Source organism: Vicugna pacos, chromosome 11 (genome assembly GCF_048564905.1).
Source record: "Vicugna pacos chromosome 11, VicPac4, whole genome shotgun sequence".
NCBI lineage: Eukaryota > Metazoa > Chordata > Mammalia > Artiodactyla > Camelidae > Vicugna > Vicugna pacos.
The window spans coordinates 52,323,967-52,341,727 of NC_132997.1; the positions used below are offsets into that span (position 1 = coordinate 52,323,967).

Here is a 17,761-nt window from a genome sequence, read left to right on the forward strand (position 1 = left end):
TCACTAGTCTGATGATTTGTCCTCATTTGTCACCACAAGTGGATTCTCAGAGTTAAGAGGCAGCCTGTGGGGGTACAGACTGAACCTGCTAAGTTGTGGCTCAGAGGAATCTGTCTTCTCCTCTTGGTGAGAAAAACTGGAACTAGGGACTCATCTCCTCCTGGAAACTGCCTTTGACTGTGCCTCGGCTTCCTCCACTAGACACTGCCCCTTCCTGCCACTGTCAACAGCCAGGCTGCTCCTTCCCTGTCCTCACCATGGGCCCATCTCTTGTTTTACAAAATCTCATGGCATTACAGCTGGCAGGGACATTATTTTCCTTTATATGGTATTTTCCCTTGATTATTAAAAAAATAAAAAGAAAATTGGGAGCTAGGGAGAAAATATAAAGGAGAAAATAAATATCACCCTAGTTCCATCCCTCAGAGGAAATGTGACTTAATATGTTAATATTTCTATTTCTTCCAGATTTTTCCAGGCCGACTTTTTCCCTTATTATAGAACTCCTATTGCACTTACTGAGTTTTGTATCTCATTTTTAAATTTTTTGAATTATGTATCACAGGCGTATGAGAGCCCAGCCCATCATGAGCCTCCAAAGAGCTGAGAGCCCTGAGGGTGAGGGTCCTTTCTGGGCTGCACACCAAGACCCTTCCCTGACAGGGCCCCATGAGGGGACACCCCATCCAAGGGGAAGGAACACGCTTCACTCCGTGGTACCCTTGGGGTTTGGGAATAACTAGGAACTCTCACCCCTGACCTCAGGCCCATGGCATCCTCAGCTGTGATGACTAAGGGTCCCTGGAGGTTTCATCTGGGCTCAGCTCTCTTCCTAGAAAGGAGTGGTATCACGGCCCCTGTTGATCTACCAGGCACTGGAAAATAAGTCATCTTGCCTCTGTGAAAGCACCCTAGACACCAGAACTGCTGTTCATTTAGGGGATTGTTTATTAAAACCACTGATGCTGCTGACCATGGCCTGGACCCCGACTCCAGGCAGGAGAGCACTGACCCACAACTCTGGAAAGCTGTGGGCCGGCCAGGAGTCCTGCCGGCTGCATAGAAAAGCATCCCCATGGGCAAATGGAATAAACATCTGTGTCCCCTCAAGGCTGCCGAAAAATGAGCCAATATCCTGGATGTGCCAGCTCAGAGCAGATGGTCTGAAAAGTAAAAAACAGGAAAAAGGAGGAACAGGTAGCAAGACTGGATGGGAAAACAACCAATGGGTCAAAGAAGAAATCAAAGGGAAATTTAAAAATATCTTGAGACAAAAGAAAATGGATACACAACATACCAAAATTTATGAGATGCAGCAAAAGCAGTTCTAAGAGGGAAGTTTATAGTAATAAATACCTACATTAAGGGAAAAAAAAGAAAGATCTCAAATAAACAACCTAACTTTATACTTCAAGGAGCTAGAAAAAGAAGAAGAAACTAAGCCCAAAGTTATTAAAAGGAAGGAAACAACAAAAATCAGAGTGGAAATAAATGAAATGGAAAGGTGATAGAAAAGATCAACAAAACTAGGAGTTGGCTTTTTGAATAAGATAAACAAGACTGACAAACCATTAGCCTGACTAAAAAGAGAAGATGCAAATAAATAAAATCAGAAATGAAAGAGGAAACATTACAACTGATATCACAGAATTACAAGGGATCATAAGAGAATACTATGAACAATTATACACCAGAAGACTGGACAACCTAGAAGAAAGGGATAAATTCCTAAACATAAAACCTACCAGGACTGAAACATGAAGAAATAGACAAACTGAACAGACCAATAACGAGTAAGGAGATTGAATCGGTAATCAAGTCTCCCAATAAAGAAAAGTCCAAAGCCAGATGGCTTCACTGGTGAATTCACACAAACATTTAAAGAAGAATTAATGCCAATCCTTCTCAAACTCTTCCAAAAAACTGAAGAGGAGAGAACACTTCCAAACACTTTTATGAGGTCCAAAAAAGGACACTGCAAGAAAAGAAAATTACTGGCTAATGTCCCTCATGAATGTAGATGCAAAAATTCTCAGCAAAATATTAGCAAACCAAATTCAATAGCTCATTAAAAAGATTAGACACTGAGATCACATGGGATTTATCCCTAGGACGCAAGGATGGTTCACTATACACAAAATCAATGTAATACACCACATTAATAAAATGCAGGATAAAAATCATATGATCATCTCAAAAGATGCAGAAAAAGCATTTGACAAAATTCAACAGCCTTTCCTAATAAGAATTCTCAACAAATTAAGTATAGAAAAAATGCACCTCAACATAATAAAGACCATATATGACAAGCCCACAGCTAACATCATACTCAGAGGAAAAGCTTTTAGATCAGGAAGAAACAAGGTGCCCACTCTCACCAATTTATTCAACATAGTACTGGAAGTCCTAGCCCGAGCAATTAGGCTAGAAGAAGAAAGAAAAGGCATCCAAGTCAGAGGAGAAAAAGTAAAATTGTCCATTTGCAGATGATATGATCTCATATATAGGAAATTCTAAAGACTCCAGCAAAAACAAGCAAACAAACAAACAAAACTGTTAAAACTAATAAAGGAATTCAGTAAAGTTACAGGATACAAAAATCAACATTAAAAAATCAGTTGCGTATCTATACACTACCAATGAACTATACATAGAAGAAATTAACAGAGCAATCGCACTTACAATATCATCAAAAAGAATAAAATTCTTAGGGATAAATTTAATCAAGGAAGTGAAAGATCTGTCACTAGAAACTATAAAACACTGATCACAGAAATTAGAAGATGACACAAATAAATGGAAAAATATCCTTTATTCATGGATTGGAAGATTATTATTAAAGTGTTTACACTACCCAAAGCAATCTACAGATTTAATGCAATCCATATCAAAATTCAAATGGCATCTTTCAGAGAAACAGAAAAAAATTCTAAAATTCATATGGAACCACAACAAACCCCAAATAGCCAAAGCCATCTGGAGCAAGAAGCACAAAGCTGGAGGCACCATGTTTTCTGACTTCGATATGACAAAGCAATAGTTATTAAAACAGCATGGTATTGACATTAAAAACAGACACATAGATCATTGGAACAGAATAGAGTGCCTGGAAATAAACTCACACATATATGGCCAGCTAATTTTCAGCAAAGATACCACGAATATACAATGGGGAAAAAAGATAGTATCTTTAATAAATGGTGTTGAAAAAACTGGAAATCCACATGCAAAAGAATGAAATTGGACCCTTATCTTACACCATACACAAAAATCAACCCAAAATGAATGTAAGACTTAATTGTAAGACCTGGCATTGTAAAACTCATGGAAGAAAACATAGGGAAAAACTCCTTGACATTGGTCCTGGCAGTGATTTGTGTAGATCTGACATCAAAGGTTCAGGCAACGTTGTCTACAGTAAATAAGTGGAACGACATCAAACTAAAAAGTTTTTGCACAGCAACGAAAATAATCAAAAAAGTAAAAAGGCAAACTATGAAATGGGAGAAAATATTTGTAAACCATAATCTGATAAGAGGTTAATATCCAAAATATATAAGGAATCCTTACAACTCAATAGTAAAAAGACAAATACAGCTGACCCTTGAACAGCAGAGGGGTTGGGGTGCTGATCCCCAACACAGTAAAAAATCTGCATACTATTATCTCTTCCTCAAAAACAAAGGAATTGATAAGTAACTCACTCAAGGGCAGGAAGCTGAAACGATTTTGACAGAATTAGGACTCAAACGCTAGTTCTTTTGATTTCATATATTTTGATCTCTAATCCAACATAAACTTTTCCCCATGTCTAGTTAATTTAAAGATCTGTAAAGTGTGTGCTGTACACCAGAAATTGACACAACATTGTAAACTGACTACACTTCAATTTAAAAAAAAAATCTGTAAAGTGAAAAAGCAGGTAATATATTTATTAGAAAAAATCTGTGTGTAAGTGGGTTCAAACACAAGAATAGTTCAAACCCCTGTTTGTCAAGGGTGAAAAATGGACAGAGGACTTGAATAGATATTTTTCCAAAGAAGACATACAAATGGCCCACACATGTACGAAAAGATGCTCAGTATCACTAAACATCAGGGAAATGCAAGCCAAAACCACTTCACACCTGTTAGAATGTCTATTAGCAAAAAACAAGAGATTAATATTGGTGAGGAGAAAAAGGGATCTTTGTACATTGTTGGTGGAAATGCATATTGGTACAACCATTATGGAAAACAGTATGATGATTTCTCAAAATATTAAAAATCTAACTACCATATGATCCAGCAATCCCACTTCTGGATATATACCCAAAGGAAATGAAATTGCTAGTCCAAAGAGCTATCTGCCATGAAAAGAATTCCCATGTTCATTGCAGCAATAGCCACAATAGCCAAGATATAGAAACAACCTAAGTGTGTATCAACAGATGACTGGATAAAGAAAATGTGAGATATAGATAAATATATGGTCTCCATTGTGTGTGTGTGTGTGTGTGTGTGTGTGTGTGTGTGTGTGTGTAATGGAATATTATTCAGTCATTAAAAAGCAAGAAAACCTGCCATTTACAACAACATAGATGAAACTCGAGGGTCTTATGCTAAGTGAAATAAGCTAGACAGAGAGAGATAAATGCTATATGGTTAAGTATCACTTATATGTGGAATCCAAAAAAAAAAATTCAAACTCATAGAACCAGAGAAGAGAAGAATAATTGCCAGGGATTGGAGATGGGAGAAATAAGGAGATATTGGTCAATGGTACAAACTCCCAGCTACAAGATGAATAAGTTCTGACGATCTAATGTACAGCATGCTGACTATAGTTAATAATGCTGTATTATATATTTGAAATTTCCTAAGAGAATAGACCTTAAGCATTCTCACCAAAAAAAAAAAAAAAGAAAGAAAGAAAAGTTAATTCAAGGTGATAGATGTGTTCATTAACTTGGTAATCCTTTCACAACATATACATATATCAAGTCATCACATTGTACAGTTGAAATATATTGCCATTTTATTTGTCAATTATACCTTAATAAAGCTGGGCATGGGGGAAGGAAAAAAGAACTGAAAAAAAAGGCTAGGTTGGAAAGCATCCCTGAGCTGCCTCTGTCTTGCTGTGTGCTCTTAGGAAGGCTTCTTAACCTCTCTGTGCCTCAATTACTCCTTTGACATTATGGGAATCTTCCCTACCCTCTCCTGGGGCTCATAAAACAGGAAAAATATCCCTGGATTCCAAGGGTTTAGACAGGCCTGTGGCTAAGGCTCACCCACAGCTGGTCTTCCTACTGTCCACTCTCCACTCAGCAGCAAGTAAAACATGAGTCAGATTACATCACATTTCCTAGCACAAAACCCTCCAGAGGCTTCCTATTGCCTTTAGAAAACAATTCCAAGGCTGTAGGTGATTTGCCCTGGCCGGACCTTCCAACTTTGCCTTCTCCTCCCTCCCTGTTACTTACCTGCTTCAGCCAAGCAAACTCCACACTGTATAAACCTGCCAAGCTCCCTTCTGCCTCAGTGGTTCCCTCTGCCTGGACTTCTGTTCCCTCTGAGCCTTAGCTGGTTGGCTCCTTTTCATAAATGTCCTCCCCACCCAACCCCCTCTGCTATCAGCCTGTTTTGTTCTCTTGTTCTCTTGTTTATCTGTTCAGTGCCCGCCTCCCCAGCAGAATGGATGCTCTGCAAGAGATTATCTGCCCAGCTCTGTGTCGCACCCCTAGTCTGCAGCCCAGGGCACACACACAGGGGGTGCCCAGCATACATATGGTGGATAAATGCACCACAGGCCCACCTGGTTTCGGAAGATCAAGGCCACCACGCCACCAACGAGCTCGATTATGAGGCAAATTCCAAGGATGTACATAAACTGGAAAACAAAATTCAGAGATTCACCTAGAGGGGGAGTGCCATCTGCTCTGAGGTCAAGCACAATAAGGAGAATTATCTTTGTCAGAGCTCTTAGGCTCCTAGGCCTTTCAGCCCTTCCTCCTGTGAGGATACAGGATGTGGACAGACATTCCCGGGAAAGTCTGTCGCTGGAGCCAGTGCTCAGGAAGAGTGACTCAGCTGTCTCATCCAGATTGTTATTAAGGTTTGTCCCAGGGGTCCTCAGCAGGATCTAGGCGGAAAAACACAACCCCTCCCCCGACCCCCCACATCAAGGAGCTCTGGCCCTCACTCTGACTGACCCAGACGGGACAGGCATGACTGGATGGAAGGCTGGGGCAGCATTTCCAGTTCTGCCACAGGGCCCCTCAGAAATGGCCTCCCAGACCCCCAGAGTAGATGAGGGGATGTCTGAGGCTTAGAGGATAACAACCCCCAACCTTTATCATAGAAACGGGCATTGTCCAAACTGATGTCAACAAATTCCAGCCTCAGGCAGCACCAGGACCCTGCTCATAAGGGCTTTCAGGGGCTTCCCGTGTGAGGGGGACAATGAGGTCAAACACACACATGGGTGCCGAATGAATGGATCCCCTACCCGGTACCCCCGACTCTGGGGAGCCATCCCTCACCCGGCAGTAAGGCGGGGGAGGGGGGCAGGTGGGGTTGACCCCACCCCCGAACCCAGGACAAATACTTGGCCCAAGCAGGTCCATCAGAGTCCTAGGACTTTGGCCAGAGTTGCCAGGAAAGACTCCCTGGGATCAAGAGTTATAAGGACTGTTGGCCTGAGGCTGCTGACGACCATCACAGAGAGCCTGAGGACAGCACCCAGCGTCCAGCTAAGAGGTGGTGAGAGAGAGCCCAAGGGTGCTGTTTGAACCCCTGGACCCAGTGTGGGATTGCTGGTTATATGAGCTAATGACTCACCAGCAACAACGTTTCTTGGTTTTGCTTGCTCTCATTTGAGTGTGGTTTCTCCCACTTCCAACTGACAGTCCAAATCAACGCAGGGTTGAAGTAGGAATAGTATTCAAATCAGCTTTTGTATGCAGAAGTGGCGGTGGCCCGGGCACTCTTGGGCCAATGTGGACAGACAGGCTGATCCAGAAAACCCTCTAGCAGAGCTAGTTTGAGGCAAGGACTGAAAAAGCCCGGCTGCCTCAGGGCTTAGGGTCGGCCTTCCAGATCTCCTGGGGAGTCCAAGTATCACCCCTCCCCATTACCACCAGTGGAGGGGTACGTGGGACCAACTCACCGCCTGGAGAAGGCACAGGTTGTCACGGAGGGAAGCCAGCACGCCGATGAAGGACACGATGAACATGATGACCCCCAGGAGGATGAGAATGATGGCTGGGGCCAGAAAGGCACTTTCCAGGGTTTTGTATTTCTGCCTCTCCACCTCTGCATAGATCCCCACCGACAGGATCAGGCCGCCTATCAGCTGCAGCAAGAAAGCAGCAAGTGAGAGAGGAGAAGGACTGGCAGTCGCTTGGTTTTTCTACAAAGGGTCCATCTGAGGGCTATGGCACCTCCAATGAGGGGCTCACCTCAAATGACCAGATGTGAGGGGACCTGTTATGGGATGAATCGTGTTCCCCCCAAATTCACATGGTGAAGTCCTAACCCCCAGTACCTCAGAATGGGACTGTACTTGCAGACTGAGCCTTTAAAGAGGTACTTAAATTAAAATAACCAGGATTTAATCCAATATAAACGATGTCCTTCTAAGAAAGGATTAGGACACAGACACACAGCCAGAAGCCATGTGAAGACACAGGGAGAAGACAGCCACCTACAAACCCAACTCTGCCAGCACCTTGATCTTGGACTTCCAGCCTCCAGAACCATGAGACAATAAATTCCTGTTTTTAAGCCACCCACCCTGCAGTACTTTGCAGCCCTAGCAAACCGACTCTAGCAAGCCCTAGACCCTGTTTTGAAATGCTGCTTGAGAGAAAGTATTGGTGAGTCAGGGGAAATGCCACTAGGTAGAGGGTCAGAGGACCTGATCTGAGTCCCAGCTCTCCCACTTGCTAACCCTGGGCCTCAAACAGGCACTGGACCACGTGAGTCTGTGTTCTCATCTGAAAAATGGGTATAAAGACTGCCATTTCTGCCCTGCTCACCCCACAGGTTTTTGCAAGGCCTTAGTGAGATAAGGAAAGTGGAAACACTATAAATGTGGAAGCCAGGGGCCGCTGGGGTATTTATCACACAGGCAGGTCACCATGGGAAGTTTCAGAACTGCTCAGTGGGGTTGGCATTTCACTCAGCACCATAAACATGGAATTCATCTTCAGGATGACCATCGGGAGAGCCAAAATTTGGAGCAGGAGGGATTTTGAGGGGGTTTTTTAAGTCGAATTCCTCATCACCAACTCCCCTAGCAGTGGAAAGGTGACCACTGTAAGAGCTCAGCAGGAAAAACCTGGCAAAAAAGCCCTTGGGGGATCCCTTTCTAGTTCTCAGTCTGAAAACTCTCCTACTAAATCTTTGTAGAGCTTTATTAGCAGACACCATCTCTAACCCTCAGATGAGTTTGGGCTACATGGCCACATGGCCCTGGGATCCTACAAAAGTGTTCTAACTGGCCCCCTTCAGCCTGTTCTCCATACCAGAGTGACCAGGCAAAACCTAATCAGAGCAGGCTGGTTCTCTGTGTACTGAGAGTAAAGCCCCAACCCTAATCTCAGCTTACAGGCCTACACAGCCTGTCTGAGCTCACTCCCACTTCTCACTCTCCCTGCTCTTCCCCACTTTGGCTTAGCTGCACTAGCCTCCTCACTGCTGGGTGAACACACTAAATGTGCTACCCCGGGGCCTTTGCACAGGTTATTCCCACTGTCTAGAATTCTCTTCCTCCTGATCTCCACATGGTTCACTACCTTACCTCCTTCCTGCCTTTGCTTAATTGTCACCTGCTCAGTGAGGCCTTTAGGGCAATCTTATTTTTAAAAAGTTCCTCTCCCATTTCCCCATTTTATGTTCTCTCTTTGTACTTGCCAATACTTAACATAACTACTTTTTTCTTTTATTTTTAAATTGTCCCACAAGAACATAAGCTCCATCCCAGGAGAGATTTTTTTGACTGTTTTGGACATCCCAGCACCCAGAATGGTCCTGACATTTAGGAAACACAGCTGGTATTTACAATCAACGTCTGCTGAACAGATGCAAGCTGGGCTTCCCAATAGACCCCCTTGGGTTTGAGTCCGATGTTGTCTACCCCGCCTCCTGCCTGTCCAAGGACTCTGACTTTCTGGGCCACACATTCCTGAGGGCTGGGACAAATCGTCAGATACACTGGACTTCTCCACAGAGCGGAAGGCAGAGTAGGAGAGTAATTGGAAGCTGTGGTGCTATCAGCGAAGGTCTGAGTATAGGAAATGAGGGATACTACAGACAAGATATGGGCAAGATATGCCATGAGCAGAGCTACCCCGAGTCAACATCCGGGACGCTGAGGAGGCCTCTCCTCCCATTACTCCTGGTCTACCCAGCCTTAAAGTGGTTACAATGTGCCTTCCAAGTAGATCTAGACTGCCTTCTAAACAGCGCCCGGACTGTCCTGGGTAAAGGGAAGTGCCTGCTTCCCCTAAGCTTTGGCAAGCGGTGGAGAGGCCAAAAGTCAAACAGACCAAGCTCACTTAGAAACACGGGATAACAGGGGATTACCGGGAAGCCGTCCTCCAGGGGTCCAGTGCTCTGCTGTACTTCACAGCTAAGTGCCATTCCCCTTGGTTTGAAAGGATAATCTGGGATGACTGAGGCCCTCTTCCCCAGTCTAAAAGGAATGCCTTCCCAACTCACACAGGCCAAGAGGTGCTAAAGGCACGACAAACTCGGCCACTTAGTAACAAGCTGGCCATATCAGGAAAACTATGAGTGAAATGTCATCAAAATTACCCACTTGGAAAAATGTTTAAATTTATAAGGCAGGACACACACGCCCAGAGTCCTCTACAGGAAAATGGTGAACACAGGAAATAAAATGTACCTGTGATAGAGAAAAATTAACCAGAACTATTTGGTCAGTTGATGCTCCAAAACCCAGAACATGGTGAATCATTGCTCAAGACCAGCCTGTGCCCTGAGGGTCCTCCAAGAACAGGGGCCAGCAGCTTTGAAGAGCCAGATCTACCACCCCTCTTCTGAATTACTGCATTTACAAGGAATCACTCACTCAACCCTAACCCTGAACTAGATACAGAGCCCAGAGATCCTTCCCCCCCGCGAGCTGGGGACGGTGATTAAAAAGGAACCCTACAGAGAAGCGACATCTTCACAGCCCAGGCAGGGAGAGCAGTCAATACACAAGGACAAGGTGTACTTGAGGGCAACAGAGGTGGGGTTTTATCTTCTATATTGAAGAAAAGTGTAATTCTCATGTTGTCACTGAACCAACAATATTTTCAGATCAATTCTGTATACTTTTGAGAGTTCTATGTTCCTTGTTGTTAAAAAAAAAAAAAAGTTCTTGGGCAGGATGTATACAGGCCCTGATGTCTTCCCTAGCCCTGACACCCACCCACCCCCATTCTTGCCTGAGGCTATGCTTCTGGTTTCAGGTACCCTGCTTTGGAAACCATCTCCAAAACACCAGAGCTGTCATTGGCCTCAATTCCAAGCAGAACTGACCCCAGCCCTCTTCGTAAAGGCAGTCAGTGGCTTCTTTTATTTTTATAAGTTCCCCAGAGCCCTGGGACCCACTCCAGAACAGCCTTGGTCTGACAGGAAACAAAACTTCCTTTGGTCTGATGTCCCTCCCATGACAAAAGATTGCATTTTCCTCACTAGTCAGCCTTGCAATATTCCCAGACCACTAAAGCTAGAGGAAAGCTTCCGTGGCAAATGCAGACCCAAAGCTCCAGACTCCTCCACCACCGTGAACTGAGCCATCACAGGCCTGTTCTTTCTGGTCCAGCTGGAGGCGCTGCGACCCCAGCCTTCCCAGCAGCCGGCAGGCAGCCCCTGAGACAGCTCCCCACACAGGGTCCGCTGATCTGGGCTCCTCATTCAAGTGTTTGAGGGGCAGCAGGCATAAGCAGAGGCTGGCGTACCCTTCTTGGGAACTTCAAGATTTCCAAATGATATTTACATCTCTGATGACATCAGTTTATGTTTCCATGTGAGCATAAAACTAACTGTCAATGCTAATGTGCAATCCCATCCACTCTTCTCTGCTAATTATAGCCTCTTATTGGGCAGCCAGCCACTCCAGCTCTAGCGCAGGAAGCAAATGGCCCATTTGTCAAGCAGGACAGCTTCAGCTAAATGTGGCTGGGGGTGGGGAGCACATGGCCATGCCCATTTGGGGCCAAAGAGGGAAAGAACATGCTGCTGGCAGCCTATGGGCCCATGGGCCAGGCCCAGAGCCCCAGGCTTCTGGCATCTTCAACAGGCTGCATGGGAGCCCTGTTGCCCATTGTGAATCAGGCCCGAAGGTCCCCTCTGAGCCCTGCAACCTAGAACTGGCTTCCTCCTTCTCGGGCTGAGACCCAGCTTCACGCAGCTGCCGGGAAGCAGGAGGTCCTGTGAGGCATTCTGGTACCTGCATCTCTGCCTTCGGGAAGCATCTGGTCACAGGTCTGGCTGGCTCACCCCCAGCTGGGACAAGTCTGCACTTAGAGGGGACCTGCAAGGGCTACTTTCACCCCCAATGCCACATACCAGGCACCTATTGTGTTTCAAGTCTTGGGGTCACAAAGGGTCACAAGACTAGACATGGGCTAAGTCTGGGCGGGGGAGCAGAGATTGACAGGTTAGAAATGATCTCTATGGCTTGATGGATGGAATTCAGGAGTTTCTAAACTGTGGATGGAGAAAAAAGTCAACCTTTACTTTTGTTAACCTCTAACTGCAATGTTCCTGGCACGAAAAAAGGGAAGAACCTCAGGTGTACAGGAAGCATATGCAACCCCTCCTATAGGGAGGGCTCTGGGAATTTGAACAAAACTGAGGGGGAGAAAGGGAATGTCAGAAAGTCAGCACTGGCTTCCTGGAGGAGCCAGTGTTTCCTGGAAGGCCCCAAGAACTTCCTCAGTCTGGTGCCATCTGATGGGGCACCCAATGCTCCAGGGCTCTGTGTGGCCCAAACAAAGCACTTTCCTGAGTTTCTAGTTTGAAAGAATGTGGGAAATAGCTAAACTCCAAGGCCTGAGAGAGACTTTAAATAAGATGGGGCTAGCAGGGTCCCTGCATGGGGTCAAGAAATCCCTGGACTTCACTCCCATCAGCTGTTCTGCCCCAGGCTGATCCCGTCTAGCCCTGGGCTAAGCCACCCCCCCCCCACACTCTGCACCAGCTTCTCTCCAGCACAGACAGGGCTGGAAGGAGTAGCGGACGCAGGATAACAGATGGGAGCTGGCATTCTGTGCCTTCAATTATTAGCTTGGTGCCCTTGGCCATGTCACTTCCCCTCTCTGAGCCTCACTTCTCATAAATAGTAAATAAAGCTCACTGCCATGTATGGAGTGATGATGCTGCGCCAGCATCCTGCAAAGTGCTACACTAGCATCGTCTCCCTTGACCGTCATACTCCCTCACACATCTGAGAAACAGCCACTTGCATTTTACAGACCAGACTCAGTGAGGTTAAGTGACACAGAACATATGAGAGGCAGAGTCAGGATGCATAACCAAAACCTGTCGGGCCTGCCACTGAGGCTACCAGATGGGCCTTCCATTTCGACCTGGGACTGAGAACTGGTCTGAAAGGTCTTTGCAAAATACAAACATGCCAATAGCACAGCAGTGCTGCCAACAGCCGTTATGTGATGAAGGTAACGTCCAATATGGTAGCCACTAGCCGAGTGTAGCTAGCAAGCTCATGAAATGTAGCTTGTGTGCTTGGGGACCTGAATTTTTAATTTTACTTCATTTAAATTAGTTTATACTTGACCACGTGTAGCTGATGGCCACCATATTGAACAGCACAGCTCTAAAGCATCTCTCATTGGATGCTACACCTTACCACTCTCACCTTGCTCCTTTCTGAAGGTAGAGACCACCCTTATTAAAAAGTCATGTGCTCTTGAGAAAACCGTTCAGTATTGCTAATTACCAGAGAAATGCAAATCAAAACTACAATGAGGGAATCACCTCACACAAGTCAGAATGGCCATCATTAAAAGATCCACAGATGATAAATGCTGGAGAGACTGTGGAGAAAAGAGAACCCTCCTACACTGCCGGTGGGAATGTAGTTTGGTGCAGCCATTATGGAAAACAGTATGGAAATTCCTCAAAAAACTAAAAATAGACTTACTATATGACCCACCAATCCTACTCCTAGGCATATACTGGAGGGAACTCTAATTTTGAAAAGATACATGCATCCCAATGTTCATGTATATAATAGGCAAGACATGGAAACAACCTAAATGTCCTATCAACAGAGGACTGGATAAAGAAGCTGTGGTATATTTATACATCGGAATACTACTCAGCCATAAAAAAAGAATAAAATAATTCCATTTGCTGCAACATGGATGGACCTGGAGAATGTCATTCTATGTGAAGTAAGTCAGAAAGAGAAAGAAAAATACCATAGGATATCAGTTATATGTGGAATCTAAAAAAAAAAGACACAAATGAATTTATTTACAAAACAGAAACAGACTCACAGAAAACAAACTATGGTTACCAGTCAGGGAAGTAAGTGGGAAGAGATAAATTGGGAGTAGAGATTTGCAGATACTAACTACTATACATTAAACAGATAAACAAGTTTCTACTGTATAGCACAGGGAATTATATTCAGTATCTTAAAGTAACCTATAATGAAAAAGAATATGAAAACAAACATATGTATTTACATGTATGACTGAAACATTATGCTGTACACCAGAAATTGACACATTGTAAACTGACTATACTTCAACAACAAAAAAAGTCATGTGCCCTGATCATCCTGCCACTAGCTAGAGGAAGTTCAGTTCCTATTCACTGGCTTCATTCAGGAGAAAACAATCCCTTCTCCCGCTGTCCCCGAGACAACTCAGTTCCTGTTGTCCCAAACCTCTTGACCCTAAGGAAAGCAGGACAGACGAGATTCAGTGCCCCAACCCAGACTGATACAGGGCTCATTCTGTTTCCAGGGAGGGTGCCAGACCCACCTTCAGGACTACAGGGCAGTATTCTAAGCTCTGGGGCCCTAGACCCTGGTGCCACTGACCTGGCCCCAGCACTAACTCCCCACAGCCCATGCTTCAGGAATTGGGGGGGTTCTTCCCAAACCCAAAGCAAAGACAGCCCTGGAAGAAGCAGCAGGGACTGCCTCCTACTGCCGGCAAAAAAGCTTGTCCTTGGTGCTTGTCACTGGTACTTTGCCAGCTCTGCCCTGACCCTGGACTTTCTTTAAAACAAAAACAAACAAACAAAAAAACTGGACATGAAGCGCAGAGAACAATTGTAATCCTTGGTCCATGACATTCTTTGACACGGCCTGCTTTTGTTTGGACTGTAACAAGCGCCATTTATTAACCAGGCCTCCTGTCCCCACTGATCTGCTATGACCCTGCTGTCAAACACTAAGGTTCCACACGTGCCAGGTCTGTTTCTGGCTCCCTCTCTCTTCCATCTGTTAGTCTGTCCCTAAACAAACCTTCCCATTGTAGTGACTATAATTCTATAACACATCATGGCATCTGCTAGGCCACGTCCCTCCTTCCTGTCTTCTTCGAAAGCGTCCTGGTTATCCTCGGACCTGACTCTTGTGTATACATTTTAGAATCATCTTATCAAGTTCCATGAAGAAACCTGCTGAGGTTTGACTGGAAGTGCACTGAATCTGATCCCTTTGGGGAGAACTGACATCTTTATCAGGACTTCCTGCCCATGTGCTGGTTTATTCCTTCTTTATTTACATCATCTTTACTGTGACTTCTCTAATAACAACGTTCTCCACCTCCTTCCAGCACTTCCACAGCTTCTAGACAAATGTGGGGAGAGACTTCAGGAAGTATTTCCCAAGTTGGCCCTTCAGCTAGGCTCAGGGTGGGAAACATGGCCTTTGGAAAACAAATCTTGCTAAGAAGCAAAGTGGACACACCAGTCTGCTTGCTACCCCTCCTGTCACCAACAGTTACAAAAGCTTGATTTAAAAGGCTCCCACATGTTGCCTGTTCTCTATATTGTGAAGTTTTTACGGGTCTGTCTTCACTTTCTCCCTAGATGATCTTCCACATTCCTATGGCTTAAAATTTTTTTTTCTTTAAAAAAAAAAAAAAAGACATGTACACAGCACATTCCAGGCTGTAAAAGAGCTAAGCTGGGAGGTTTGTAAACCCCAGCTACTCAACCCAGCATAGGCAGAATGGAATTTCTAATCAAGAACCAGCATAAACATACGAAGCACTGGGGCTAAGAGCTGACAAAGCCCAGACTCTCTTTGGGAAAAGGTTTGGGGGAGGAAGATGGGGAGTAGTGTAACAAACAGCTGGTAAGGATATTCTGAGACAAGAGGCCCAGCAGTCACTGCCTCCTGGGAAATCAGAGAAGGTCCGTTGGAGCTGAAGGATGCACAGGAGCTCGACCTCACACCACTGGATGCTCCATCAGTACAGGGACTGGCCAGATAAATCTGCTAGAGGAATGAATCTGAGAAATGATCTTGCTCTAGCTGCCTATAAGCCCAAAGAAGAAACTGATGTTCCTGGTCCAGAATAGAGCCCTTCAAGGCTTAAGGATAAACCGTCTTACCTGGTTAATATGAAAACCACAAAAAAAGGCCAAGAGGCAAAGGAAAATCTAGAGCATATCTCCTCCACCCAACACACTCTTCTCCCCGGTTTTCTTTCCTCTTCACTCTTTGGACCCCCTCCTTCTCTCCACCTTCCCTGTGTCTGAACCAAGAGAGTCAGAGCCCACCTCTCAGAGCTGCTGTATTCCCAAGGCATGTGGGTGATTATTTTCCCAGATCTCAGCCCAGGTGGGCCCCAGGCCAGCCCTTAGGCCAGGCTGACTCATTTGCCAGAGGCCAGCCAGAACAGAAGCTCCCAGAACATCTGGCCCTGACAGTAGGGACAGAAGTCCCCCAGCTCAGGCCCTGCAGACAGCACCCTGGGCCTAGGGTTGGAGCTCTAGCTGAGAGGCTAGGAATAGGGAATGGGGACTGGGATTCTGGGCTATGGGCTTGGGGACTCCAGGGATGAAGAGCTATGTGGGGTGGGGTGCTTCCTGCTAGGGTACACTCAGGAATACACTCTGTGCCAAATCACTAGTCTCCCCTCCCTTCTGCCTCTGGCTGGGTTGGCTAAGGCCCCACTGCTCAGAGCTGCAGGCCGCTGGCCGGAGTAAGACGGCCCAGGTCTCCCCCGCCCTCAGACCCTTTAGAAGGAGACACATGCTCACAGAGGTGACAAGGGGATTTTGTTTCAGACAACAGCTTCCAGTTCAGGTCCCAGCAGCCTTTCAGAGCCCACACCTGCCCACCAGGAACTGGGCCAGGCATTGCCCATTTTTCCCTAAGACTGCATAAGTCACCCTTGCAGGATCCAAAGTGAGGGCAAGAGGAATTTCAGAGAACGGGGAGGAAGGTGGGGCTTCCCATGATCCCATCTCTCCCTGACCCTCTGGGCTGCTAAGAAGAGTGTCAGTAAAAGAGGGAGCTGCTTGAAAGGGAGTAGGCAGTGGGGGAGCGGGCATGGGGAGGAGTGGGGTGACGAAGGAAATTTCAGCAGCAGGTACAGAAGGCAGTGAGGCCCCACAGCCAGGACTGCCTTTTCCCAGGTGACACCTGGCTGAGCTGGGCAGATATAAATTCAGGGCTGTCTCTATACAATTTTGGCAATGATACGGCTTACTAATTGTTTCATGTTTTTTGCTTCTGATGTCAGATGTAGTTTTACAGATAAGAAAAATGAATCAAATTGCTTTTGTGGCCCTTGGTTCATTCTTTGCACAAAATCCCACATCTGAACACAGCCCTTTGCCCCTGAACTACGATGGGAAGGCGGAGGAGACAATCAGAGCACAAGTGTCAGTGCCTGGCCTTAAAGAATGTGAACTGCCCCCACTCCAAGGGCTCATGACCTCGAAGAGGTCAAAGGGCAAAAGGAAAATGGAGGCAGCATCACACACTGGAAGGAGTGCTGAGGGGGCGTATGGGGGAGGGGAAGGGAGCCTGAACTTTAATGCCAGCTCTGTCACTAACCCCCACGTGACCTTGGGCAAGTCCTTTCCCCTCTCTGGACCTCAATTTCCCTGCTCCAAAGGGAGGTGTTTGGCCACAAGCCCTAGAAACCCTTCACTCCTCCAAGAGTCCTCGGAAATTCATGCCCAGAAAGCCCTTCCTAGAACCCCAGCCATCAGCAGACTGGCTGGTCCAAAGTCTTCTCCTCTACTGAGTCTTCCTCCATGGGTCCACCCCTGCTTTCCCACCTGGCCGGGAGATGTCACATTTCTGCATGAGAAAGGTTTTTATAAGGAGCAAAGATGACTTTCCTACCCAACCCTTATCAAAGTACACACCTCCAGCACGGCCTCCCACAGCAGCTGTGGAAAGAAGACCAACTGTTTTTTGGAACAAGACCAAAAGGGGCTAATATCCATCCTCCAAAGCTCAGCACAAAGCCCTCATCCCCTGGGAAGCCTTCCTGGATCACCCCAGCTCTTGAGATCTCTCTCCATTTATGATCACCTATGAAATCACCAATGGGGAGCCCTCATTGGTAGTGATATTTATAGTATTAACTATGCACACTGAATAGATCATTCCAGGTATTTATTACCAACAGCATGTAGGGCTTGGTGGCAGGACCCAGCAACACACATACCGTCATCTTTGGCCTCAACAACTTCACAGTCTGCACCTATGATGCAAATGCGTTAGTCCCAAAAGTTCACAGGACGCTTGGTGGCCTAG

At 45.8% G+C, this 17,761-nt stretch overlaps 1 protein-coding gene across 1 annotated transcript in view; it reads right to left on the minus strand.

Moving 5' to 3' along the window:
* Window positions 1-17,761, minus strand: part of TSPAN15 (tetraspanin 15) — a 48,464-nt gene that overhangs the window by 13,051 nt on the left and 17,652 nt on the right. Inside the window, exons 2-3 of the mRNA XM_006212891.4 lie at window positions 7,151-7,336; window positions 5,798-5,872 (exon numbers count right to left, since the gene is read on the minus strand). Of these exons, the coding sequence (XP_006212953.2) occupies window positions 5,798-5,872; window positions 7,151-7,336 (261 nt within the window). The remainder of the gene's footprint in view (window positions 1-5,797; window positions 5,873-7,150; window positions 7,337-17,761) is intronic.